The sequence below is a fragment of the Galeopterus variegatus genome, unplaced genomic scaffold (assembly GCF_000696425.1).
Source record: "Galeopterus variegatus unplaced genomic scaffold, G_variegatus-3.0.2 Scaffold1805, whole genome shotgun sequence".
NCBI lineage: Eukaryota > Metazoa > Chordata > Mammalia > Dermoptera > Cynocephalidae > Galeopterus > Galeopterus variegatus.
Genome location: NW_007727916.1, coordinates 77,346 through 105,220, shown reverse-complemented (window position 1 = coordinate 105,220; position 27,875 = coordinate 77,346). Strand labels below are relative to the sequence as shown.

Genomic DNA, 27,875 nt, shown 5'->3' with positions numbered 1-27,875 from the left:
CTAGACAAGAGACTCTTTGACCCCTGGGCGCACTGTCTGCCCCAGTGGCGGGGCAGGAGGCAGGGCAGTGTCTGAGGGGCCAATGGGCATGAGCCCCACAGCAGACCCGGTGTCCCCCGCCTCGCTCTGCACACTGCTGTTCCCGTTCCCGTGGCCATACATCTTGCTCATGGTGCTGGCGATCAGCCCCTCTTTCTCGGGGGCGCCGCCCCCGCCGCTGTCCCCGCTGTGGCGGTACATGTAGGACGCCTGCTTCACGGAGCGCTGCAGCAGGTGCCGGCGGTAGGCCCTCTGGATCTTGATGGCGCACACTTCCTCGTGCTTCCTCTTGAGGGTGGTGGTGATGGGCTCGTAGGAGACCTTGGAGGGGTTGGCCGCCATGAACTTCTCCTCCATGGTCTGCTTGAGGGTGTCCATCTCCCCAGAGTCGCCCAGAACCTCCTTGGTCAGGGCAAAGAGGATGTCCAGGCAGTGGATCTTGTCCCCTGGCACCATGGGCAGGTCCAGCGTGATGAGCTTGATTTTGTTGGGCTTGGCGATCCGCAGCGGCTCCTGCAGGGTGTCCACGAAGTCCGAGAGGAGGCTGTAGGCGATGAACTGCGTGGCGTCGGGGTCAAACTTCTCCCACATCTCGTAGAACATCTCGAAGTCATCCTCACTGAGGGGCTCGCTGCTCTCCTCCGTGGCCACGTTGAAGTTCTCCAGGATGATGGCGATGTACATGTTGACCACGATGAGGAAGGAGATGATGATGTAGCTGCAGAAGAAGCAGATGCCGATGGAGGGGTTGCCGCAGTCCCCCCTGACGCTGCTGCCCGGGTTCTCCAGCGTGGGGTCGCAGTCCGGGGGCCCGCTGTTGAGGATGGGGTTGAGGAGCCCGTCCCAGCCAGCCGACGTGGTGATCTCGAAGAGGCAGATGATGCTGTTGCCGAAGGTCTCAAAGTTGAACATGTCATCGATGCCCGACTCCTTCTTGACGTAGGCAAAGTTGGACATGCCGAAGATGGAGTAGATGAACATGACCAGGAAGAGGAGGAGGCCGATGTTGAAGAGGGCGGGCAGCGACATCATGAGGGCGAACAGCAGCGTCCGGATGCCCTTGGCCCCGCGGATCAGCCGCAGGACACGCCCGATCCGCGCCAGGCGGATCACACGGAACAGCGTGGGTGACACGAAGTATTTCTGGATCAGGTCGGAGAGCGCCAGGCCTGCAGGGAGGAGCTACTGAGCACAGCTGCCCTCGGGGTGGGGGGCTGGGTCACTGTCAGGGAGCAGGCGGGGCTCAGGGGGCCCCAGAAAGGAGCAGCAGCAGCTCAGCCCTCGGAGGGCAGGACAAATGACCTGATGGACGAGGCTGGACTCTCCCAGGGGTCCTGGGGCTAGGGGCTGCATCTCTGCCCTGACAGAGCTGGAGGTGGAATATGCCAAAGCTCATGGCGTCTGGGGAAGGCCCATTCCCAAGGCTGTTTGCAGATGCCATGGGGGGAGGGTGCATGTGTGCACATGAGAGAGAGAGAGAGAGAGAGACTGAGAGAGAACAGCTGTACAGCCGTGTGACCCTGTGCATGTCACTTAACTTGTTTGTGATTCAGTTTCCTTATCTGTAAAACAGGGGTGATAACAGTCCCTGCCTCGTGGCATCGTCATGAGCCATGAGTGAGATAATGCCCATAAAGCACACAGCACAGTGCCAGGCAGATGGCAGGTGCTCAGCGAATGGCAGCCGGCTACCATGGTAACAACATGCATGTCCATGCACTTCTCCAGTGTGCGCGGACACTAGAACCATCTCTTACGTGTTTCACTCAGTGCATGGGCACCTGAGTGTGCTTCTACTGGTCAGGTGTGTTCCCTGAGCTGTGTTCATGTGTGCACAGTGACGGGCTGCCCGTGAGCCCACCCACGCGTGCCTTTGTGCACTTAGAGTGAATGGCAGGTGCACACACACGTGTGTATGTGTGAACGTGTGTGAGTGTGCCAGGTGTGCAAGCAGATGTGTGCATGAGGACGGCCCTTCCTGAGTGACTCATCTCGGCATTCCCTGCCAGCCCACCTGGCCCCGCTCACCCACAATGGACAGGATGACAACCACAAAGTCAAAGACGTTCCAGCCAACGGTGAAGTAATACTGGCGCAGGGCGAGCATCTTGAGCAAGCACTCGCCCGTGAAGATGATGATGAAGACCATGTTGATGTTGTACAGGATGTCCACCTTGAGCTGGCTCTGGTCGTCCGTCTCCACCATCATGGTGACCATGTTGAGGCAGATGAGGATCATGATGGTGATGTCAAATGCCTGCTTTGTCACCAAGTCGTACACCATGCCCTGGATCTTGTTCTGCAGCGTGGGTGGGAGTGTCAGGGATACATGTGTGGACATGGGAGGTAGGGGGCATGGACAGGCAGGAGACACAGGATGGCATGGCAGCATGACAGAGAGAGGAGAGGGAGAGGAGGTATTGGGGCTTGTGGTGAAGTCAGCCAGGGGAGAGAAGGGTGACCCATCAGACCACCGATGGGTGTAGAACCAGGTCATTTTGTGGGGTCCGTGGGCATCCCTTCTCACCCTGGGACCCTGTCTCCCTTCAAAATCCCTCAGTCACCCCTCACCCTTCTCCCAAAGTTACTGCCCACTGGGGAGGGTGTATAGACATCCTCTTCCTCCCCCTTGCAGAGTCCCTTGCCCCAGAGGCCGAGGGTCCCAGGTGGGGAGATGGATGGACACTGGGGGGCTGTGCAGGGCCAGGTGAGGGGTCACCAGTGGTTGGAGTTGAGTTTCAGCTGCTGTTCATGTATACAGTGCCTCTGTGCAGCTACAGAGAGGTGGCCCTCCCTGCAGGTGGACCCAGCCTGGCAGGCAGAGTGAGGATGCATTTTACCACGGTCGGTCCCCTCGGGCAGGAGCCTGGCACAAGCTTCAGGAGGTGGGGCCCACAGAAGTGGTACCTGGGGCCGGGGAATTGGCTTCTGAGGCTTCTTGGAGCCAAGCTTCTTCATGGCGTTATAGTATTTCTTCTGTTCCTCTGTCATGAAGATGTCTTTCCCTCCAAAGTATAGTGGGACAGGGCCTGTAAGGTTGGGGTGGGGTCCCCCTTCTCTCCCGGATCTTCCAAATCCCCCCTCTCAGGCACCACCTTTAAGGCAGCCCCCACCCCTGCAGAGGGACCTGTTGGGAAGAGGGAAGAGGACCTGGTGGGGGGCAGTGGTGGAGGAATGAGGGGAGGAAAGGGAAGGGGGACTGAGAGTGAGCAGAGGGGACCAACGCTGCCTTGCAGCTGGCTTGGGGCCCGATACTTTCCATCAATATCTTGCATCCTTAGAACAACCCAGCGAGGGAGGCTGTAGCCACCTCCTTTACAGGCGAGGACACCAGGCTTTAGGGAGGCCAAGTCGCTTGTTCAAGGCCCCCAGGTGGGACCCAGACCCAAGCGACAGCGGGTAGGTGCTCAGGCAGCGTTGGTGAGGCTACAAAGGCGCAGGGGACGGAGGCGGGGAGGGGCGCGGCGCGGCGGGGCGGGGCTGCTACTCATCTTCTTCTTCTGCTGGTTGAAGTTGTCGATGATGACGCCGATGAAGAGGTTGAGGGTGAAGAAGGAGCCGAAGATGATGAAGATGACGAAGTACAGGTACATGTAGATGTTCACTTCGTACTGCGGCTGCTCCTCCTTCTGCAGGGGCCATGGGACGGGATGGGACAGGGCTGGGGGCTCACGCTGGCTTCTCCCTGCTCCCCAAAGCACTATGGGCAGGACCCATCCACCCCCAGGCTGCCGGGTCTTGGGGACCCCTGCGGAGGTGGCATGGCAGGGTGGGGACATTTCCCTCCGGTCTGAGTCCTCTCCCCCGGCTAGCTCGGCAGCCCCACCTCAGGGACCACGCCTCACCTCCCGGGAGTCCACGGCTGCATACATGATGTCCATCCAGCCCTTGAAGGTGGCCTGAGAGGGTGTGGGCGGGGAGTGAGGCCGGGGGCTGCTCCTGCTTCCATTATCCAGGAGTTCCGCTCCCCTCCCCAGCCTCCCCCGAGGCCACCTGCCAGAGCCATCCAAGAGACCAGAGAGGTGTAGACACTACCTCAGGGTCCCACAGCATTGGAAGCAGGGTGGGCGGCCCCCTAACAAGGAGCGAAAGTGGGCTCGGGTACAACGGGAGAGAGCAGGGCAGCACCTCCACCCCAGCTCTGGGCAGAGGCAGCGGGTCACACTCACCACCTGCAGGAGGGAGAGGTAGCCCAGACCCACATTGTCGTAGTTGACCTTGACATTGAGCCAGCGGACCTGGCCCGTGTGCATGAGGCTCTCGCACTCGGACTTGTTGTTGACCTCGGAGATGTCGAACCTCTCGGAGGTGGTGGTGTTGATGCAGTGGTAGAACTTGCCAGCAAACAAGTTGACGCCCATGATGCTGAAGATGAGCCAGAAGATGAGGCAGACGAGCAGCACGTTCATGATGGAGGGGATGGCTCCCAGGAGGGCGTTCACCACCACCTGGGGGCCGGGGAGTCATTGCAGGAGGCTCTCCCAGGCCTCCAAGAGGGGGGTCCCCCCCTACACACTAACCAGGGACCAGCAGAGCCGGGCACTGGTATTCAGGGAGGGCTTCCTGGAGGAGGGCCAATCTGAGCCAGGCCTGGGGGGGAAGCCTGGCGTATGTCTGTGTGTGGGGGTGGTGAGGGGTAGGGTTGGGGGTTGCAGGCTTAGTGGTTGGGGAGGGCTCTCTGCTTGGCTGGTGCCATCGGCCCTGAATGGAAGCACTGGGCTTCTCTGGAAACGTCCCGGTCACGGCTCACCAGGCAGGAGACAAACACTCTTTCCTCAGCCCCCATAGGAAACTCAGCCCATGTGACCCAGCCCCTTGCTCCTCGGCTTTCAGCATTAGAGACACAGACACAGAAAGGGCACAGAAAAGAGGCCACTGGGGTCTTTAAAGCAGCAGGACTCCGAGACTGGAGCCCTGTCCCCCACCAACCCTGCTCACAGAAGCCCACCAAACTATTTCAGTCTGGGCTGAATCTGAGAATTGTCCCTTTTTAGAGAGGAGCTGTTTCATGGCCTCTAGACAGAGTGGGTGGCACAAGCCTGGTGGTGCTCAGGGGAGCTCTATTTCTGGTCAGGGCGCCAACCAGCTGTGTGGCGATGGGCAGGTTATTTCCCCTCAGTGGGGAGGGGTCTCCAGCTCTGGGGTCGAGGGCCTGCACGAGCCACTGGGGCTGAGCACACGGCTCGCCTGTAACCAACCGCTTCACAGGGCTTTGTCCCTCTGGAGCGGGTCTTGTTCCCAGCAGACCTCCTTTTGCTGGGGAAGTCCCAGGCGTCTTGCCTAAACCCTGTGTTTACCTGTCACTTCCACTCTCAAGGGCCTGAAGTGATCTTCAAAGTGACCCCTAGCTCAAGGGCATGACCCCAAGCATGACCCCGTGCTCAGGGAGGGCTGGCAGGCTCAAGAGCCAGGGTGCAAGCACCTTCCTAGGTGCTCAGGTCTCAGAGCCCTCAACCCAGGCCGAGGTTGGGAAGGGACACCCAGACACCCACAGACCTGCCTTCCTTCCCCACTTCTCCCTGCCATGCTGCCCTCCTGGGAGCTGCTGCAGCCTCTGCTGCCCCCCAGTGGTGGCAAAGAGGAACTAAGGGCATGCTGGAGAGGGGGCTGAGGGCAGGAATGGGGCCGGGGTGGGAGGGTGTCCCAGGACCACAACCTGGCCTTCCGCCAGCCCAGGTCTGAGCCTTCTGTCTCCTCCTGCCCTCAGGGTGGCTGCTCCCCCATCCCCAGCCCTGCTCAGAGGCCCCCTCAGCACCCACCCTCATGCCCTCAAATCGGGACAGTGCCCTCAGGGGACGCAGTGCCCGCAGCGTCCGCAGGGATTTGATGGGTCCGAGCTCTGAGTAGCCCAGCCAGTTGGCCACCAGGCTGATGATGGAGACCTGTAAAGGAGGGAGGGGGGTCAGTGAGTGCAGGGCCCCTGTCCTCCCCACAGCCCAGGGACACAGCCCCTGAGGACAGGCCCCCATGGGGGCTCTTCCTGGACTCACAGCTCCTGGTCATCTCCCTCAGACCCCTCCCTAGTGGGTGGTCCTGTCTGTGCAAAGAGCAGCCCTGGGACCTGTCCCAGCACCTCGGTGATGTTATCAAGTAACTGGGGATGATGGTAAATGGGAGGGATGGCATGCGCCTCCTCACGGGGCCTGTGTGCCCACCGAGGAGGATGTGAAAGCCCTCCACACATACTGGCAGAGATCACAAGTGACCCTCCTGCTCATCAGCTTGCCCCCACGGCTCCCTCTACCCTCAGGAGAAAGGAAGGTCTCCCTAGTCCCTTATCCCCCCTCCCTGGGCAGCCGGTGTCTGAGAGAAGCTGGATGCCCACTGTTGTGGGGCAGCACTGATCTGGGAGCCTGACTCTGGGTGTGTCCTCGGGCAGGTCCTGCCCTTCCTAAGGTCCTTGGCCATGGGGACAGCCGCTGGGTCTGGCTGTGGGGCCAGGGTGGGGCGGACTCACGTCCACGATGAGGAAGTCGAGCCAGCACCAGGCGTTGGTGAAGTACACCTTGAAGCCGTAGGCCACCCACTTGAGCAGCATCTCCAGGATGAAGACGTAGGTGAAGACCTTGTCGGCGTACTCCAGGATGGTGCGGATCACTCGCCGCTGCTCGATGTAGATGTCCTCGAAGGCCTGGGGGCACCAACATGACCGGGTGGCCAGGGCTGGGAGGCTGGGCACAGCTACGTCCCCCACCCTGCCCGATGCTGCTGGTTCCCATGGGTCTGCCACGGGGGCCAGACCAGGGGGCAGGCTGTAGGCATCTGCCAGACTGCCCCTGCCCATCTGGGGACAAGCAAGTTTCCTGGTGTGAGAAATTCCTCGGTTCCCCTTCCCCAGGCCTAATTATGGTTAATCCCAATCATCTGCTAGGGGGTTTCATAGTGGCACATCTTCTGTCCTGCCCTCCCCCACCCTAGCCTTAACCCCAAATTCCCAGGGCTCTCCCATCTCCCCATTGGCAGGGGGTACACACAAGTCAGAGCTCACAGAACAAGGGGAGCCCGTCTGTCACTTTAAGAAAGGTCATACATTTTACAACATCCTGGAAGCACAGATGAGTCCTTCAGGATGGGTTTGGTATTGTCCAGGCCACATCCCTCCCTGCGTGGAGAAGGGGGAGCCCTGGGGGGACCTGCTTTGGGCCTGGCACCTGCCTCTGTCCTTCCCCTCACCCCAGCGGTGCCTACCAGGGCTCCACTGCTGAGCAGAATCATGAAGACAATGAAGGTCTCAAACCAGTTGTGCTCGACAATCTTGAAGCAGGCCTTGCGGAGGGTCCACCACATCCTCCCCCGGCCTTGGGAGATGTCCACGTAGAGGCAGGGGCAGCGCTGCACACAGGCTGGGGGAGGGCAAGGGGTGGGCACCATGTCAGGGGCCTGGGACTGCCTCAGGGTGCAGTCAGCAAGCTCCTGCAGGACCCAGGGCCCCTACCTCCTCCCAACACCTGGCTCCATCTGGCTCACTCAGGGGGCTCGGGCTCCCTCCACAGCCCACTCCACCCATGCATCAACTACTGCCAAGGTGGACACATGGAGGAAAGACGTTCCGAAAACAGGGGCTCAGGCTGCCAGCCCAGGTACCGTGGCTATCAGCCATCCCCACCCTCCCCACCTCGCCCAGACAGCCTTCGCTCTGCACAGCCCAGGCCCTTTGGACAACAATGTTGATCTAGGGCTGTCTCCCTGAAGATGAAGATGATGATGATGAGGAGCATAGTCTTAGCAGAGCTGCTTGCACTCCTGAGCACTGGCTTGGAGTCAGGCCTACACCAGGGGAGGAAGCCACGAGCTCTGTACTGCCTCCTCCAGCCCTGGCATGGCCTGCCCTGCACAGGGACTGCTGGGCTGCTGGGCAGGAGAGGCAGCAGGCGAGGGGGCGTGCATGCAGGCGGGCATGCCCTCACCCTCGGTGAAGCACTCTTCAGGCTGCTCCCCCTCGGGGTTCTCCTCGGCCTGCTCCTCGGGGTCCTCCTCGGGGGGCTTGTAGTCGGCTGTGCTGCAGACGGAGGAGTTTCCATCGTAGAGGGGCTGTGGCGGCTTCTGCAGGGGCCACAGGGTCACATGACCCTCGGGTCCCCGGAGACCCCCGCATCCTCCCGCCAGGTGGGGCAGGATGGGAGACCAGAAGGGAAAGGAGGAAGGGGGATGGAGACGACTCCTTCATTCATTCACTCATGCATTCATTCATTCATTCATTCAGCCCTGGATTGTCAAGTCAGCACTGCCTTGTGTGGAAGAATCCCACTGACCAAGGCGAACCCTCATGGCACTTATGTTTGGAGCAGGGCAGGGCTGAGGCCTAGGAAGGGGCACTGAGGGTGTGAGGAGACATGTGAGGGCGAGGGCCTCAGGTGAGGGAGGACGTGGGGTCGGCAGCTGGGCTGGGAGGGCCCAGTGGTGGCTCTGCCCGGCTGGGGTTCTGGGAGGTGTGGGGAGGCAGGAAGGGACCAGGAGAGGAGTAAGCGGCCTAAGGATTCTTTTGAGGGGACTGGGGCATAATAAGGTATCAGGAGGAGGCTGGGCTGCCACAGCCCGAAGAGAATGGGCGTGTGGGGCCCCCAGCGTCTGAACCTTGCCACCCCTGGGGTCTGTTTGGCTGAGGAAGGCAGCAAGGACGGAAAGTTTTTCCCAGCCAAGGCTCCAGTCCAGAGCCAAGGGAACCTGATCAGAGTGGGAGCAGGGTGGGGAGGCTGCTGCTGCGGCCAGGCCAGGCCTTCTCCCACCTCCTCCTGGTACTGTCCCAAGCCAGCCTCCTGGCCCCAGTTTCCACTTTGCAAGGGGACCCATTCGTGGTAGGGGGTGAGGCCCCTGAAGAGGAAGACAGAGAGCAGCTTGGTGGAGGTGGGGATGGGGGGAGGGCAGCTCTGCATCCAGAATGCTGACCAGAAAACCAGGGGGGTCCTTGTTCCCAGTTGACAGGAAGAGAAAGCGAGGCACAGAGTGTTAGGTCACCCAGAGCATCCACGGAGCCGCTTGCCCAACTTGTGTGCCCCGAGTCCCACAATCCCCTTGGAGCCATGCTTGGCTCCCTTTAAAGAGTCCCCAGGCCCTCTCCCCTCCCACAGCTTGGGACCCAGGTGTTCTCTAGCCCCTCCCCTGCCTGTGCTCTTCTTACCGAGGTCGAGGTCAGTGCCACATTTCCCCGGGTATTTATAGCTCGCAGGCACTCGGCCCCCTGGTAAGTCAGCGTGCCACATATTTGGGGGCAATAAGGAGTCAAGAGCTTTCAGGGCAAGGTTCACTAGGCTCTGGTGCCCAGCCAGGCGCAGGGCTGAGGGTGTGTGTGGTGAGGGGGACTCAGAGTCAGCTCCCCTGGGAAGCCCAGGCAGGATCCCAGCCTCAGCCCCAGCTTTTGGGGGTGACCACTCCCTGCGTTCCAGTCCCCTCCTCACCCTCGTGGGGAAGAGGCAGCAGGAGGCCCCATAAATGGCTGAGTAGGTCAGGGCTCCTGCCTTGAGGCTGCACTGCAGTTCCCTGCTCTTTGTCCCCAACCCCTACTGGCCCCCTGGCTCCTCTCCTCAGAGTCCCGGGGAGGTTGTGACCAGCGCCAGGTGGAGTCTAAGCAGAAATAGATGATAATTGCAAGGACTTGACAGGGACTTCGAGCCCACAGGGGGATTTAAGAGAGGTCTCCTGGGTCCCAGTCCTGGAGCTGAGGTGCCACAGGGAAGAGCATCCTGTCCAAGAGCGCCACCTGCTGGTGAGAGGGGCCCAGCTGGAGTTTTGGGACAGTTTGTGAAGGGAGGAGACCAGACTATTAGGACAGGCCGGGCAGATGATGATAACGTGCTAATAACTATAACAACAGTCACCATCTGCAGGGAGCTTACTATGTGTTTTACACAAAGCGTCTCATGTAATGCTCAGGACAATGCCACTGGGGAGGAATATTACCCTTCTTTTACAGATGGAGAAACTGAAGCTCGGAGAAACTGAGGCTTGGAGAGTATGTGTGACTTGCTCAAGGTCGCACAGAAATTGCAAGCTAAGCCTACCTGGCCCCCGGCTCCTCTAGCTGGTCCTGGTTGGGCTCACCTTGCTGTCCTCAGGCTCTGAGAAGGTGTCGGTCTCCTCCTCCGTGGGCATCTCCAGATCGGACTCCTCGGAGGCGATGGGCACCTGGATGGTCAGGTACGGGTTGTTGATGAAGTCGAGGTGGTCCAGCTCGATGCTGGAGGGAGGGCCATCAGCCAGGCCTACGTGGTTCAGGATGTGATTGTCCTTTTTCAGTTCCTGGTCACCCTCGTCGGGTGGTGGCTCCTTCTTCTCGTCCTCGGGGGCACTCTCCCCGGCCTCTTCAGTCTCCTTGGCACCCCCAGGCTCCCCGAGGCTGAGCATTATTTCCTTGGGGCTCAGGATCTTGCCATGCAGCAGCCCCAGGAGGAAGGCCTTGGCAAAGCCGATGCCCCACTTGATGCGTCCGATGGCGATCTGTAGGTTGTTCATCTCGCCATCCTCGTCTGAGGCCGCCAGGCTGTCAGCACTGAAGGAGCTCAGAAGCAGAGCCAGGAACAGGTTGAGGACCTGGAGGGTGGGGGGTGGCAGGGGCTCCATTCAGCTCGGGGCCCCTGAGGGTGCCACCTATAGCCAGCACCAAGGTCCTCCAATCTGCATGTCAGACCTACCACACGTTGGGCATTTCAGAGAATGTCACCTAACAGGGCACTTATATCTGCTCATGGAGGTGAGGGTAATATCCCCCTGCCCCAACCCCGTTTGCAGATGTGGAAACTGAGGCTTGGGCATATGATAGGACTCTGCTGCCCAAGGCAGAGACAAGTTTTGGAAAGTCCCACTGGGTGACAGGGGCTTTTCCATGACTCTGTTCTCTACCTCCACTGCCAGGAAGACGCAGAATAAAGCACAGGGCCCAAGTCTTCAAGCTGCCAGGACTTACTGGGAACCTTAGCCTCGCCAGCCTTCTTTTCCTTCTCTGTTAAGTGGGACTTTTAATAGACCCTGTGCTCCCTGGTGCTCAGATGCCTGACCCAGTGCTACTCACCCCTTTTCTACTTCTGGTTTTCTACTCACAGCCCCACTGAAAGGGACTTAAGAAGTTACTGGTCTCCCCCACCACACACACACACACACACACACACACACACACACACACACACACACTTTATTTTCCAGTGAGCAGACATTTACCGAGCCCCTGCCACTGTGTGCTGGAGCAAGCAACCCCAGAGCTCACAGCCCAGCAGACACACAAAGCCGATCAGACAAATGCAATAATATGGGTCTGGGTGGCAGTAGAGTCTGGGGTGCACTGGCTTTGAAACTGTGCTGTCTGGCCCTGAGCCCCAGTTTACTAGCTGTGTGTCCTGAGTCGAGGTGTGTCACTGCTCTGTGCCTCAGTTTCCTCATCCACAAAATGGGGATGATTCCAGTACTCCTCACATTGTTGTGAAGATGGAAAGATCAGTACGAAGTGGAGCACACAGTAGGCATGTTAAAACATGTTGGCTGTTATTATGTGTGCAGTAACAGGAAATTGTACAAGGTACGGGGGAGAGCATGATTAATTCAGAGGCCATCTCAGCATTTTGCAGAGGTAGGCTGACTTCCCTAGGACATTACGCCCAGCCAGGACTAGAACCCAGGCTTCCAGTCATAACACAACTTTAGAGGGCACCATTCACACAATATGAGCGGCCCTCCTGTCCACCAGTCCACCCATCCCTGGGCAGTGGAAAGGTGAAGCCTGGCTGGGGTGGGGGTCCTGGCTCCTGTCAGCCAGAGGCACGGCCAGGCTCATGCTCTCGGGGGACTGGGGTGGGGCTAGTTGCGTTAATGGACAAGAGGGGTAGGGGAGTCTGTACGTGCAAATCTGCCCTCTTTGACCGTCTTCTCATTGTCTGGCTCTCACTAGTGTGTTCAAGGTCTTTCCTCCAGTGTCTCAACTATCATGTTAACATAATATCTTTAAAAAATGTATTAAAACTCTCTTTGAGAGAATGTGTGGGGGCATTTCCACCCTCCCCCCGCATGTCCCCTGGCTACTTTTCTGCCTTTGCCCCCCACCAGAATTTATTAGTCTTTCCTCTCCCTCTCTCAGGGGGAGGCATCCAGTTGCCAGAAACACATCTGAGATGGGAATTAGCTGCTCTCTGGGTCAGCAGGGTTTGCACACGGCTCCTGCTTGGGACAGAAATAGCTGCCTCAAGCAAGGCGGGGGTGGTGGTGTTGGTGGAGAGGAGGGGGACAGACATCATGTTCCCCTGGGGGCTCTGTGGGGTAGGTTACCTATGACCTAGTCACTCCCTCTTCTTCTTCACAGTAACCCAGAGAAAGTGACCAAGTGCCGTGAATGCAGGGGGCACCAGTCCCCACACTCCCTGGCAGGGTGCCCTGGTGCCCTCTGGCAGACACCTGCTTCTCTGAGGCCTGGGAGAGGGTGTGTGGAAGAGGACAGTGCCCAAGGAGCTGATAGTGCCACCTCCCTGGGCTGCTCCACTCCCTCTGGGCAAATTGCAAGAGCCATAGGGCTGGGCCAGAAAAGGCTGTCAGTGGTCAGTGGTGTGTGTGTGTGTGTGTGTGTGTGTGTGTGTGTGTGTGTGTGTGTGTGTGTGTCACACTCAGAGGCAGTGCAGTGAAGTGCAGTGGTTGTAGACTACGGAGCCACAAATGCTGAGGCCCAATTCTCCATGTTACCAATTTGCCTCCCTGAGACTTTGCTTCCTCATCTATGAAACAGAGAAAAATAGCACAGCCCTGAGAGAGTAGATGTGATGATTAAGTGAATGAATACATGTAAAGCGCTCAGAATGCTGGGTAAAGGCTAAACAAATGTCAGCTGTCATCACTGTCATTGATGGTGTTGACGTTATCATCACTACAATGACTCCCATTATTGATGTTACTGTTACTGGAGTCACTCACATAGACCCAGAATCTAGTCCCAGCTCAGTTTCTCACCAGTTGTGTGGTTTGGGGCAGTGCCTCCTCGAGAGTGTGGCGATGACATTACCTGTGTCACAGGGCTGTCGAGAGGACTGGGGATAACGTACGTAAAGACCCTGCATGGGGACCACACACAGCAGGAGACTGATAACAAGCCAAGAGCTGAAGGCTGGGACCTAAGCCACCCCTGCCCCCTGCACACTGTCACACTGAGCTCCCCTGGCCTCGTGCGCCTAGTGCTTTGTGAAACACTTGAACGCATGTCACGTAATCCTCATGACCACCTAGTGAAGTAGGTTGCCCCATTGTCATCCCCATTTTCTAGATGAGAAAACTAAGGCCCAAAGAGGTTAAATAACTTGCTCAAGCTTTCCCAGTCAGTAAGTGGCAGAGTGGGGGCTTGAAACGTTTTTGAGTTTGCACACACAGAGACAGAAACCCCCTGCAGACTCTTTTAGTTGCCCCCAGGCCCCTAAACTTAACATTTACAAAGTTTGACTCACAGCCTGCTACCCCTGACCCCAGTCCTGCCCCAGAGTTTAGCTTGGACACATTCGCTCTCTCTCTCCACTCTCTAAGACCCTCTTCGCAGGGAGGGCAGCCTGGGTTCTCCTCTCTAGCTGTCCCATGATCCCCTGCCCCCCATCCATCCCTGCCCCCAGCCAGGGCTCAGCGATATCTGAGAACTGCTGACCCAGCAGCTCAAGGATTCCACAGGCCTTTGCTGAACATGAGGAAGTGTGTCTTTACACCCCCAGTTGCCCAGGGCAGCGCTGGCCACTGCAGAGGGCAGCTGGGCACAGCACTGCGGGGCCCTGGCAGGAGTGACCCCCCACCCTCACCCCAAGAAGAGGGGGAATTGGGGCTGTCAGGGTGAGGAGAGATGCCTCCACAGGCCCTGGCCGCAGCAACGCTGGCCAGCTGGACACAACCCCCTGCCCCTGCCCTTCACCTCCCTGCACCAGCCCCACATGCCAAGCCCTGAGCCACTGAAAGTGGCAGAACGATGCTGCCATGTCATCCTTGGATTCTCCCAACTCCTGGGCCTGATTCTTTTTTCATAGCCTGGCCCCAGGCTTGGAACAGAGGCAGTTAAGAGGGTGGGAGAAATCCAAGAGGCCCGGGGTCCTGTCCCACCTCACGCCATGCCTTTCTGCACACTCAGTCAGTCTTCCCAGCAACCCCATTAGGTCCCTGTCATTTTTCTTCTATGCGACGCTAGAGAACTAGAGAGCAGTAATGTGTTCGAGGCACACAGATGATGGCGAAGGAGTTGGGATTGGAACATGGGTCTCTCTGACTCATTATCACAGCACTTTCCCCAAAATATGAGGTTGAAACAGTGCCACTCCCAGAGTTGTCCCTGGACCAGCGGCATCAGCGTTACCTTGGAGCTTGTCAGAAATGCAGATTCCTGGGCCCCGGCCCAGAACTACTGAATCAGACCCTCTAGGGGGTGGGACCAGGGATCTATGTTTTAAGAAAACCCCAGGTGATTTTTAAGCAGTGGTTAACATTGGAGAACCACTGAGTTAAACCATATGTAATTGCCATTTCTGGGGTGACAGGGGAGCTAGAAATTCTGTCAAGTATCGGCAATTTCATACAGTTCACCTACTAGGAAAAAGCCCTAGACGACAGCCCAACGTTGAGGACAGAAGGGAATGAGACATGCCCTGTACACTTCCCAGGCGAGGCCACGAAGCCACCCAGCCGGCCTGACTCACCACAAGGTTGCCAATGACCATGACCATGAGGAAGACAGTGAGGCACAAGGGCTGGCCGGCCACTTCCATGCAATCCCACATGGTCTCGATCCACTCCCCGCACAGGATGCGGAAGACGATGAGGAAGGAGTGGAAGAAGTCGTACATGTGCCAGCGCGGCAGGCTGCAGTCCGCGGAGATCTTGCACACGCACTCCTTGTAGCTCTTGCCGAACAGCTGCATGCCCACCACGGCGAAGATGAACACAATGATGGCCAGCACCAGCGTCAGGTTGCCCAGCGCCCCCACCGAGTTCCCGATGATCTTGATGAGCATGTTCAGCGTGGGCCACGACTTGGCCAGCTTGAAGACCCGCAGCTGTCGGGCAGGGGGAGGGCGAGGGTCACCGAGGCCGGGGGACGGCCGGCCGAACCCCAGGGAGGCCCAACTGTAGGAGAATGAACTATCTTGAATGGCTTGAGGCCACACCCCTCTGAGTGATGCCAGGCCTCAGTGTGCCTCTCTGCTAAATGGGGAGAGCCTCATCCTACCACCTCTTGCTTTTCATGTGTTAAAAAGAAAAATAAAAATCCTTATCTGTTAAAGATACAGACTAAAGTATTTACAAGTAAAATTATACGTCGGGATTGGCTTCAACATACTCCCTCTCCCCACCACTCCAACCGAGGAAACAAGAATTGTAGAACACGGAGGCTTGTTGGAGCTGGGCGATAGGTACATGGAGTCTAATGATACTTTCTCTATAGGGGCGTTCCTGGAATCCTCAGAGGCATTGGTTCCAGGACCCCCTGGGGATAGCAAAATCCACGGATACCCAAATCCCTGGTATAAAATGGCTTAATATTTGCATATAACCTATGCATATCTCCCGTACGCTTCAAATCATCTCTAGGTTACTTATAATACCTAATACAGTGTAAATCCTATGTAGATAGTTCTTATATTGTATGAGGGACCTTCAAAAAGCTCATGGAACGATTTGTATTATCTTTTACTTCTATTTTTCCACGAACTTTTGGAAGTACCCTTGTATAGGTTTTTAGTTTGTATTATTTATTTATTTTTTCCCAAATACTTTCAGTCCATGGTTGATTGAATCTGTGGATGCAGAACCCGTGGATATGGAGTGCTGACTGTACTTTTTGTGTATGCATGAAAGGTCTTATAATAAAGTTAAGATAATAAAAGTGCTTCTTAGGGAGTGGTGGAGAGACACTGATGCAGAAATCCCAATCCCACTCTTAATGAGCTTCCAGAGCCTCAGTTTTCAGGCCTGCAGGTCATTAAGGAATCAAACCCAATGCCAGCTCCTGGGGCTGTGAGTGTGGTCCCTCAGCAGCCCTGTGTAATGAGGAGGAGGCTCCCTTTCTCCCCGTGTTACAGGTAGGAAGGGTTCTGAGAGGTCAAGCGCACGCACAGGGCGGAAGCGCTTCACTTCCAGCCCTCTGGCTTCCTGGGGTTTCTCTTCCCACCCCATGTCTAACCTCCTTATATCTCAGCCCACCCACCCCCCTCTCAGTCCCTGTTCTTGGGGCTCTCGTGTACCAGACGGAAGGAGCGGAGCACAGACAGCCCCTGCACGTTGGCCAGGCCCAGCTCCACCAGGCTGAGGGTGACGATGATACTGTCGAAGATGTTCCAGCCCTGCTGGAAATACTCGTAGGGGTCCATGGCGATGATCTTCAGTACCATCTCTGCCGTGAAGATGCCCGTGAAGACCTGCAGGGCGGGTGGGGTACCTGTCACTCAAGAGTTTCCCAACCCACTCCCACCTCCTGGCAGAGGCTGCAGGCACCGAGGGGAAGGAGTCCAGAGTCCTGAGAGGGACAGGGAGTGGTACCCATGGCCCATGTGTGTGTATGTGAGTGAGTGACAGGTGCAGTGGCCAAGGCAAAGGGCTTTGTGACCATGGGCAAGTCACTTAATCTCTTGGGGCCTCAACCCAATCATAATATTCAGCATTCATGGAGCTCTCTGTGGTGTGCATCGTGACCTCACTGGTATCCCAATCTCTATGAAGCTGGGAGGATTATCACGCTTGTTCCATAGATGAGAAATTGAGGCTCAGCGAGGTTAGCAGCTCGCTCAGTCACGCCACCCCTATGCGGACGAGTCAGGTCTCAAGTCAGTTCTTAGGGAGCTCAGTTCCATCTTCTGCCTCTGTGCCCTAAGGCCTCTCTGCCAGGTCCAGTCCCAGGACCCAGCAAATCTTGGTAGACTCAAAGGTCTAGGGCAGGGGCCAAAAGGGGCAAAATCAATAAGGTCAGAGATGCCCCTATCCCCAACCCCAGACACAGGTGTCTGAGGGTTAGTCCCCCAAAGCTCTCTGGGCACAGCCCCCCTCCTGTTGGGCACCAGCTGCCCTGGGTCAACAGCCCGCCTAGGCACATGCTGAGCCCCTCCCAGGAGCTGTCTCTGGCCATAGCAGGTGCCCAGACAGCAGCATAGTGTGGGCAGAGGGTGGGTAGGCAGGCGTGCCTGGCCCATCACGCACACCCCAGCAGCTGTGCCGCCAGCCCAGAGCATGCTCTTGCCCCTCCAGCCCACCCTGGCTAGGCTGCCTCCGACACCTCTATTGGGTAGACGTGCCTGCCTCAAAGGCTGGGGAGTCCGGGATCTGATTTCTGTGCTACCCACCCACTCGTGGTCGTGCCCTAGCCTCAAATCTTACTCTCCCTGGGTTCCCCTCACCCTCAGGGTGGGGGAGCATCTTGCCCATTTGCCATCCAGGAAAAACGGTGAAGGAAATTGGGACGGGTGGGGCAGGGCTGGAGGAGGAGGCAGCTTTTTCCCTTTGTCAGGCTCTACTGGGGCTGGCAACGAGGTGATAATGCTCCTAATGGGCAGGGATAAGCAGGCGGATCAGTGTGTGTCAACAATAGTGGAGCAGGGAAGAGCTAGAGAGGGGAACTGTCCTGGCTAGGCTGGGGCAATGGGCAAGGGGTGGGGACTATTCTCTGGGCTCCCATGGTGAGCGGGGACCCCTTGGGCCTGGGTGCCTAGAGCTATGTGCCTTCACTGCCAAGTCCCTTGGTTCCTTTGAGGCCCATGACAATCTCTGAAAGTGGAGAGACTTGTCACCCAGTCCCACCCCCACCCCCACCTCTACATCCCCTCTCCCCCACTCCCGCCTCCAGGGCATGGCCTGGACTCCAGATACCCCAGGAGTCCTGATCTTAAAGACACCCAGCACCTCACTCCACTCTCCTTGCCCCCAAATGTCTTAAAACCCCAATTCCACATCCTGTTAATCACCCCATGTACCTCCTTTGTACATCAACTCATGCCCCCCATATGCTAGGAAAATAACACCAGCTGTCCCCATGTGTCCCCCAGTAGTGTCCCATATTTCCACACAGCCCAGACGGCCCCATTGGGCCCTGCCGCCCTTCTCCCATCCTACCCCGGCATGGCCACTGGCCACCCTCTCCCTCGTCCGTTCCCTACCAGATTGCCCACGGTGAGCACATTGTCAAAGTGCTCGGTCATGGGGTAATGTTCCATGGCCATGAAGAGGGTGTTGAGCACGATGCAAATGGTGATGCCCAGGTCCACGAAGGGGTCCATGACGATCAAGTGGATGATGTGCTTGAACTTCAGCCAGGGGGCGCAGCAGTTCCATATGAGCACTTTGTGGGCGCACTTGTACCACCATGGCGGGCACTTCTGGTGGGCCTCTTCCAGCTCTGGGAGTGGGGTTGTAACATGTACCTGAAGAGGATTCTCCCCCTCACGTGCCCCTTCCTCCTCCTACACCTTTGGTCCCACCTTCCAAACCCCGCCCCTTAGTGCTCCACATCGCAAGCCCCCAACCCTTAGCAACTCTGCCACGTTCCCCCAGGCGCCCCCCTCACTGCAGTCTGCCCTCTAAATCCCGCCCACACAAGCCCCGCCCCCTCGAGGTCCTCTCCAAGCCCCGCGTCTCCACGCGTCACTCTCCAGGTCTGCCGCTCACATGCCCCACCCTCAATGCCCCGCCCCTCGAAGCCCCGCCCCTCAATGCCATGACCCTCGAAGGCCCACCTCCTCAGCGACCCCTACCCTAAGCCCCGCCTCTCAATGCTCTACTTCAAGCCCCGCCTTCTCGGCTCACCCCACAAAGCCCAGCCGCTCAGTGAGCCGGGCTGGGCTCCCACCTCCTGCCAGCGGCCAGGGCTGTGATCCTGGAAGGGAAGACGCCCTGATCTCTGGCTGGGTCCCAGAGTCCCCACGGAGAGGCGGGAGGCTACTGCAGGGGTTTGGGTCCCGGTCCCACTGCTGCTGGCCTGAGATCCCCCTCGGACCTTCCTCTCCACTGCTGTAATGTCGGCTCCTCCAAGCTGTCTCCCCTTCCCAGCAGAGTGGCTTTCTGGAAACACCCCCTGTTCTTGCCACCCCTAAAGCCATGGGGGCTCTACAAAGACCATGGGATGAAGCTGCTGCTGCACCCGGCTTCTGTGGCCCATGGGAGTGTCCCTGACCTAGGCATGGTGGCATTTACTTATCACCACAAGTGTATGAGGTAAATACTATCAGTGTCTCCCATTTCATAGATGAAGAAAAGAGACTGGCATGGTGGCAGCCCCATGGAGACCTTGGTGGGTTCACCCCAGGGGTGCCAGTGGCTGACCCCTGACCCTACCCAGCAATTAACAAACTGAACCTCTCTCCAGGGCTGCAGCCGATTCTGCTTTGACAGTGACCCTTCCCCCACATCCACCCCCACCCTGTGCTACTGCAGGTGCCCCAAACAGTGTCTGAGGCCTGAAACTTCTTGCGATGGTCCCGGCAATGGCAGGGCTGAATGGCCTCTTGGGCCAGCCTTGCCCAGCATTTCCTGGAGCAGTCCCTGGCAGGGCAGACAGACACGTGGATGTCTGTCATACAAGGTCAGGTGACATGGTGCCCTCTAGAGGTTTGCAAGATCCTATAGGACCCCCAACTCCTTGGCACAAGTCAAGCTGGCCTGGGAGGGGACCAGATCTCTCTGTGTCAGAGTTCCTTTCTTCTATCCTGCCTCCCTCCCTCCCTTGTCTCCTCTCTTCCTCCCTCTTTCCTGTGTTCCCTTCTTCCCTTCCTTCCTTCTTTCCTCCCTCCCTCTCTCCCCCTCCTCATGCATTCACACACCCTTCTATCTGTCTCTTTCCATTCAGTAATCTTTCAGCCCCTCCATCCTCCATCCATCCATCCATCATCCATCCATCCATCCATCCGTGTGTGTGTCTATCCATCCTTCCCTCGTTACTGCGTCCTTATTCTCCTCCTGAGACTTGGGGGTGGCACAGGGATTGGGGAGAGTATGGAACTCTACTTGGGCAGGGATTGACCTTTGACCTTTAACTTTCACCTAGAGAACACATGAGGAACAAGATCTCCAGTTTCTGGAACATTGGGCCTTCCTCTTTAGTATTATTAGCCTGTCCTTCACCATTGCCTTGGCAGTCCCAAAGGCCCTCCCGGAAGCCCCCAGGTCCCGCTGTGGCCTGGCCTTGCAGCCAGAACTGGGCCAGGTTAAGAGAGGACTATATTTATCACAAACATTTTTTCTATGCCAATATTAAGTTACTGTCCTCCTGAAGCCGAGTCCAGCCAGGCCCCACAGTGCCCCTGAGGAGCCCGAGTGGTCTGATAGCCAGGACAGGCAGAGCAGGGTGGGTCTGGGGTGCAGGGCACTCACCTTCCATGGCGTCTGAGATGGCACTGTCTGCGCTGCAGCTCTGTCTCGGGGGCCCCTTCTCCCCCGGCGATGTATCCAGGCTGCCATTACAGTCTTTGCCATGGGCTGGGTCCCCGTCTGCCTCCCCACCTTCCAGAGCCTGGGCGGCCTTGGCCTATGGACCACAAGGGTGATCGACATGAAATCCAGCTCTGAGCCGGGGGATGGACTAATTGGTTCTCAGAACTGCTTCCTGAGTCCTTTAGGATGGCAGTCCCTCTTCTTGGCCTGTGCCAGACCCAGTGCAGGTGGGGAAGAAGCCACCCTCAGTGGTGGTGGGGGTGGCAGAGAAGGGGCCAAAGTGACTGAATACCCTCAGCCCTGAAGACCCTCAACTATCTGATGCCCTGACTCACCCTACACTTGGTGAGATAATGAGAAAACGGCAGCTGGGGCCTGGTCAGGACCTGCCTGTACCTCAGCATGGACCCACATACTGCCCAGAAAGAATCACGAACCATAAATATTTGAGCTGGAAAGACACTTAGGTTTAACTACTCCAGATTCGTTGTTACAGACGGGGAAACTGAGGCACAGAGCAGAGAAATACTCTTTCTTTTTTTTTTTTTTTTCCTTTTTGTCTTTTTTCATGACTGGCAACGGATCGCAACCCTCAGTGTCGCGCCCGTACCAGACCGGGACTGGCAACGTGATCGCAACCCTCGGTGTTGCGCCCACACCTCGCTCAGCCAGTGAGCGGCTGGTCTGTATGTGGGATCCGAACCCTCGGCGGGAGCGCCACCGCGCTCCCAAGTGGCGCACTGTAGCAGTGCGCCACCGGGCCGGCCCCGAGAAATACTCTTTCTATTGTCTGGATGCCACTCATTCCACCCAAGCCCCCAGCCTGGGGCCTTCTGCTCCCCCTGCCTCGAAACCCCTTCCCCCAAGCCCCTCCCTCAACCTCAGCCTGCCCGGGAGAAGCCGGTAGCCAAGCAGCCCAGGCTGGGGGCAGAAAGATCCCTGGCTGCTCAGCCTCCTCTCCCTAAGTCCAGACCTTCTCCAGCTCCTCCTGATGCTTTTTGAACTTCTCGAGCATCTGCTGGAACTCCTCCTCTTTCTCCTGATCCTCTGCCAGGGTGGCCTCGTTCTGCTCAGCGTATGCCATGGCCACTACCGCCAGGATCAGATTGATGAGGTAGAAGGAGCCCAGGAAAATGATGACCACGAAGAAGATCATGTAGGTCTTGCCAGCTGCTCGAAGGGTCTGGGAGTTGGAGGGAGAAAGAGACAGGGGGTCCCATGGTACCTACCTCTTTTAGCCCATTGCCCGGTCGGGTAAGTAGGGAAGGTCCTGTGAAGGAGGGTATGGCCATCCATATGGGCGCTAAGCTACAATCTGTGGAACTTTAAAATATATACTTGGAACCCAGACATTTCTGGTCTTCCAGCTCAGAGAGCCCTGAAGACCTCACCCAGGCATCCTGAGGTCAGAGAGCCAGGATGGAAAAATGGTGAATGTGGGCTTGGGGACCAGCGTGAATCCTTGTTTTGCTATAGTGCTTGGCACCCAGGCTGAGCTCAACAAATAGAAGCTATTGTTATTACTGTTGTTATTATTATTGTCATCAGCATCATCAATGTTAGAAGCATCACCAGGGATCAGCGGGCCTATCGTTCCAGACTCAACTTGCCTGCCCGGCCGACAGTAGAAATGAAATACTGTGTATGGGCAGAGCGGAACTGTGAGCTGCCCTCCTGGCTCCTGTGAGGCCTGGGGTTCCTGTGCCAGGCCCAGACCTCGGCTTTTAGAGCAAAAGTGGGGAAAGAAGAAAAACTGAGGCTGGGCTCTGGGCAGGTGCCCAGTGTCACAGGGCTCTGAGAACCTGTAAAGGCACTGAGGGAGGTCCCATGGATGAGGTGGCCCTGAGGGGGCTTGTTCCTCCTGGGATAGGCACCATCAGGCCCTGAAGAGGCTGCAGAGACAGAGGGGGAGTGGCGGTAGGGTTGAGGGGCAGGTGGGGGCAGCTGTACCAGCTGGAAGAGGTTCTCCCAGTAGTCCTGCGTCATGAGACGGAAGAGAGCCAGGAAGGCCCAGCTGAAGGTGTCGTAGCTGGTGTAGCCGTAGTTGGGGTTCCGCCCGGTCTTGATGCACTCATAACCCTCGGGGCAGTGCCTGGGGATAGGATGGGGGACTGGGTTTAGGGAGGGAGAATAGTTCCAGCCGCGGACAGGTGGGGGACCCCAGGGGAAAAAATCCCTCAGTCCTGCCTTTGTCCCCCAAACAGGAAAGTATTCTATCCATGCCCATAGGTTTTCTTCACTTCCCATCCATCCCAGGTCCTTGTCCCTAATCAGCCCCCACCTTCCAAGACCCCTGGGGCACCTTTTCCCTAACTCCCAGCGTCACTCACCCAGCATCACTGCTGTTCCCACAGAGCAGGGCATCATTGGAGCCCTCCAGGAAATAGAAGTTCCCTTTGGGAGTCAGAAGCCACATAGGAGGCATGTCACCCACATGGACACACTGTGAGCACACACACCCATTGCACACCTGTGGACAGGTCTGTGTGCACCACATATGCCAAATGGATGCTCTCTGGGCACCCCCCCTCCTTTAAGGACAGCCCCAAGTTCCAGGGTCTCTGCGTAGGTGCATTGCAGGGAGTCCAGCCCCAAGCAGGGTCACAGAGAGAGCAGGGGCACAGAGAGAGCCATGGGATATGTACGTGTGTGCATGGAGCTGCCATGTACCTGCACAGGACCCTGACTGAGGGGTGAGCGGGGGCTGGAGTCCAGGTGCCAGGGTGAAAAAGGGGTACCTTTCCCTAGTGTGCAAGAAGATGCTGTGTGGACTAGTAGTGGCCGTGAGAATGTGTGTGTGCCTTTGTGTGTGCCTGGAGGGTACGTGAACAGGATGTGGACAGATTGAGGATGAACCGGAAGGAAAAAAAATAGGCCATGGGTGTGTGGGTGCCTGGTGGTGGCCTGCCAGGGTGTGAGCAGATTGTGACGAAGGAGAACAGGGAGTAAACAGGCTGAGGAAGGGGGACTGTAGACCTTTACTTTGTATAGTGACAGCATCAAGATTTTTTTTTTTTTTTTTTTAAAGATGACCAGTAAGGGGATCTTAACCCTTGACTTGGTGTTGTCAGCACCACGCCCAGCCAGTGAGCGAACCGGCCATCCCTATATGGGATCCGAACCCAGGGCCTTGGTGCCATCAGCACCGCACTCTCCCGAGTGAGCCACTGGGCCGGCCCAGCATCAAGGTAAGGGGATCTTAACCCTTGATTTGGTGTTGTCAGCACCACGCCCAGCCAGTGAGCGAACCGGCCATCCCTATATGGGATCCGAACCCAGGGCCTTGGTGCCATCAGCACCGCACTCTCCCGAGTGAGCCACTGGGCCGGCCCAGCATCAAGATTTTTAAAGCAATTTGGTCCTTGTTGTCACACTAACCCTTTGAGGAAGATATTGTTATTTCAATTTTATAGGTGAGGATTCTGAGGGCCAGAGAGATCCAGTGACTTGTCAGAGGTTGCACAAGCTGGTAAGTGATGGATTTAAGCGCAGGTCCTCGCCAGCTATTGTTCTCACAAGGAGCTGAGGCAGGGACTGCTCTAGGGGCTGGGACGGGTTCCCTTGCCTGCCCCTCCTCCATGCTCACCTTCGTCACTGATGTAGGCATCCCAATCAAAGGTGTAGTTGCTGGCCCAGTGCTCATGGCTGTTCCACGTGTCGTTGCCGTACCACGTGTCATTGATGTACCACGTGGTGTTGGTGTCATTGAAGGGTGGGGGCCAGCGCACACACTTCTGCCGCAAGTTTCCCATGAAGAGCTGCAGGCCCACCAGGGCAAAGACGCTCAGGCAGAAGACGGTGAGGATCATCACATCCGACAGCTTTTTCACGGACTGGATCAGGGCCCCTACGATCGTCTTCAGCCCTGACCACAGAGCAGGTAAGAGTATTGTCAGAGGGCAGGACAGGGTAATAATGGACCCTCTGACCCCCACCACCAAGCCTTCGCCTACTCCATCTCCAAGGCTTGACTTACTAGGCATCACTACTTCCCTGAAGACTTCTGAAATGAACCCCACCCTTCTCTGATCACATCCTCAACCTGGGGTCTTCGAATTGCCCAGAATCTCAGCTACTAGAATAGACTATAAGACTTGATGGGCTGTTGCCCAACCTATAGAGCAACAAAAAGGGATACAGTGGAGCCTAATAAATGTCACGAGGTTCTGTGGAACACTAATCTTCCAAGCTGTGACCTTAAAAAGGGAGTGGGGTTGGGGTTGGGAATTGGTAAATTTTCGGAAAAGCTGCATTCTATCTGCTCCTAGAGAGTCATTGTGTAGATTATCCTAACAAAGGCTCTGAAAAGGCCTGCAGAAATAAACAAAAACTTTAATACCACATTTCCTTAACTTATTTGACCATAGAACCCTTTTTCTTATGATGCTGATTAACACCCAAGAACCAGCAGGGTTCACTCTGAGAAGCTCTCAACTAACTCGAAAACATCATCACATTCTGCTCCTTCAGACAGACCAAGGCATAAATAATTCCGGTGGAGTTCCAGGGATGGATTCCATCATCGATGGAAGAGCCATAACTTATTTTACAGGCGTAATCATAGTGCCTCTTGCTTCAATATTAGTTCATCTCCTTTTCTTGTCCTGATATAGGAAATGAATGCCCAGCAGCCTCCTGAACCCTGAGGATGCTGGAAGCCTGGCACAGAGAAAGGACGTTGTCGCCTTGGCTCAGCGGCCGATGCCCAGTGAAGCCTTTGGTAAGCACTTCCCCTCCCACCTTCCTTGGACTGGAAGAGAACTAAGGTCCTTTCTAGCATTAGGATTTAACAATGTCCCCTCCTCCCAGAGCCTGCTCTCTGTCTCTTTTCAGATCATCTTTCTCTCTCTCTCTCTTTTTTTTTTTTTTTTTGACCGGTAAGGGGATCGCAACCCTCGGCACAGTGTGGCCCGCACCATGCTCAGCCAGTGAGCGCACGGGCCATCCCTATATAGGATCCAAACCCGCCGCCTCGGTGCTCCCAGCGCCGCACTCTCCCGAGTGAGCCATGGGGCCGGCCCTTTCTCTCTTTTAATGAACCATCTCCAGTTTCTCCATGTGCTTTTTTGAGGGTCTGATGATCTGGATTCTATTTATTTCATGCTTCTTGATGCACCACTTTGGAATTACCCTGGCTTTGTTGCTCAGTGGGGCGTGGTGTGTCCCTGAGCTCTCAGGGCTGGGCTTCCCCTCACTGAGTCCCTTTGTGTGTGTGTGTCTCAGGCGGGGGTCTCTGCTTTGCTCAGTCCGCTTATGCGATTTAGTTCACACTTACATATCACACACCGTGGGCCCGGGACTGTAAGTACCTTACAGATATTAAGGCATTGAATCCTCATAACAACTCAACCCAATGAGTGGTACTTTTATTATCCATATTGTACAGGAAACTGAGGCACAGGCAGGTTAAGCCACTTGCCCAGATCAAAGCTGAGCAGTGGCAGAGGTGAGAAATGAACCCGGGCTGTCTGGCTCCAGGGTCTGCTCTTTACCACCTTGCTGCACTGCCTCCCACATGCCCTTTCTCCCTCCTAGGGCCCTTTCTTCTGTGTCCAGGCTGTGGTGAGGCTCCTACACAAACAAAAGCCTGGGAGTGTCGTGACCCTGGGCCAGGCTCCCGGAACTTGATTGTCAAGTTTCAGGCCTGGACATGGTGGGAGGGTCCGTGTGCCTCCCCGATACCTGGGATGACCGTGATGGTTTTCAGGGCCCGCAGCACGCGAAATGTCCTCAGGGCTGAGATGTTGCCCAAGTCCACAAACTCTGTCAGGTACCTGGAGGGGGGTCAGGGAGGGGATGTGTCAGAGTGGGGGTGGGTGGCAAGGCAGAAATCAGGGCTTCTCCAGGCCCAGAATGAGGATTTCCAAGGAACTGGGGTATCGCATGGGTCTGGGGGGCAAGTCAGACACTCCCAAGGTTCCTACTTTGGCCCAAGAGTTGGGAAGGACAGTGCAGGAGTTTTGCTGCTGGGGAGTGGGGTGGCAAGGACAGCCCAGCTCGCCATGAGTGAGGGCCTGTCATCTGTGGGTCAGGCTGCCTCATGTGGTTAAACGTGGTGTGTGGAGGGGACATCAGGAGAGCTCCCAGGCAGACTTTGGGAACGGCGGCTCCTAGAACTGGGCAGCTCACTGTCTGCACAGCTGAGCGATGGCCCCTGCCACCCACCCCTCTGAGAGGGTCAGCCAGTCGGCTGTCCTCTTTGAGGCCTGGTCCTCTCCCCTCCACTCCAGCCTCAGGATGCCTAAGGCTCTGCTCACGCCATCATGATGACACTGAAGTCCAGCCAGTTCCAGGGGTCCCGGAGGAATGTGAAGTCATCAATGCAGAAGCCTCGGGCCAGGATCTTGATGAGGGACTCAAAGGTGTAGATCCCTGTGAAGGTGTACCTGGTGGGGAGAGGGCCAGCCAGGCAGGGCATGTCACCAGGGCAGGGGTGTGTGTGGCCATGACGGACCTCCCAGGACGGAGGGCCACAGACATGAAATATGTCACTCAGAGGGCTGAGAACGCTGGCGAGAGTGATAGTGTATGCCACCCCGGGGGCTTGAGGTGTTGATGGGGTTAACAGTGACAGCATGTGTCTCCCTGGAAGACGAGAGCAGTGTTACTCTGCGTATGCTCAGAGGTGCAGACACCTGAGATGGGCCGTGTCCCAGGGCTGGGGGGCTCAGGGAGAGGCGAGACTTACTCCACGTTCTTGGACCAGGCAGGCGGGTTGCTCATGGTCATGAACACACAGTTGGTCAAGATGGTGATCATGATGAACATGCTGAATAGCGTGGGGAAGGGTCAAGGAAAGTGAAGGAGCAGGTGGGAAGGGGAGGTGGCCCCAGTGTCTCCTGGCCCAATGCACCCCATTTTGCCCAGCCCCAACCCTCCCACCTCTTCCCACTCGGGCAGGATATGAGTGGATGAGCACCTTGATGGCACCGCGCCTGACGATGCTGAAGGGGCTCAGCATGTAGAGGGCAGGCGTGGCAGAGAAGCGGAAGATGGCCTTGCCCTTGTTGAGCACGATGAAGGTCTGAGGCAGGGAGAGAGTCTGTGAGGCCTTGGGACAGACAGACAGATGGGTGATAGGGGCAGCCCTCCTAGGCCCGGACCTTCTTGTCGCTGTAGTAGGGGTCCAGGTCCTCCAGGGGGGTGCTGATAACCTCCGGTGGGGGGTCCCCATAGATAAGGGGCAGGCTCTTGCCGGCCTCCAGATCCCTGTGTGGCTTCCGTTCAGGCTCCTCGATCTCCATCTGCTTGTTCCGCTGCTGCCGGGCCTCCTCCTCCACTGCCCTTCGTTCTATGGCTGCCAGGGACTCCCGGGTGAAGGGGCGCAGGCACTCAGGGCCCAGAGGCACCAGGGTGGGCAGAGATGGCCTAGCCATTCTCGCATCCTGGGCTCAGGGGCCAGGAGGGTGATGGGCGGCCGGGGCAGCTGCAGCCTGCAGCCCCGGGGTGCTGGGTGGTTACCCAGCTCTGGGCCTACTGCCCACTCC

At 57.1% G+C, this 27,875-nt stretch overlaps 1 protein-coding gene across 1 annotated transcript; it reads right to left on the bottom strand.

The window, feature by feature from the left end:
- Positions 1 to 27,764, bottom strand: SCN4A (sodium channel, voltage-gated, type IV, alpha subunit). Its single transcript, XM_008579073.1, has 24 exons — positions 27,492 to 27,764; positions 27,294 to 27,412; positions 27,077 to 27,166; positions 26,646 to 26,774; positions 26,071 to 26,162; positions 23,975 to 24,253; positions 22,719 to 22,782; positions 22,339 to 22,480; positions 21,362 to 21,571; positions 20,329 to 20,482; positions 18,120 to 18,358; positions 16,218 to 16,391; positions 14,673 to 15,029; positions 10,078 to 10,566; positions 7,947 to 8,082; positions 7,228 to 7,382; positions 6,497 to 6,670; positions 5,799 to 5,921; positions 4,209 to 4,487; positions 3,885 to 3,938; positions 3,531 to 3,668; positions 2,947 to 3,051; positions 2,068 to 2,338; positions 1 to 1,208 (listed from the first exon to the last, which is right to left on the bottom strand). The coding sequence occupies exons 1-24, from the start codon at positions 27,762 to 27,764 to the stop codon at positions 1 to 3; spliced, it is 5,454 nt and encodes a 1,817-aa protein (XP_008577295.1).
- Positions 27,765 to 27,875: the final 111 nt, after the last annotated feature.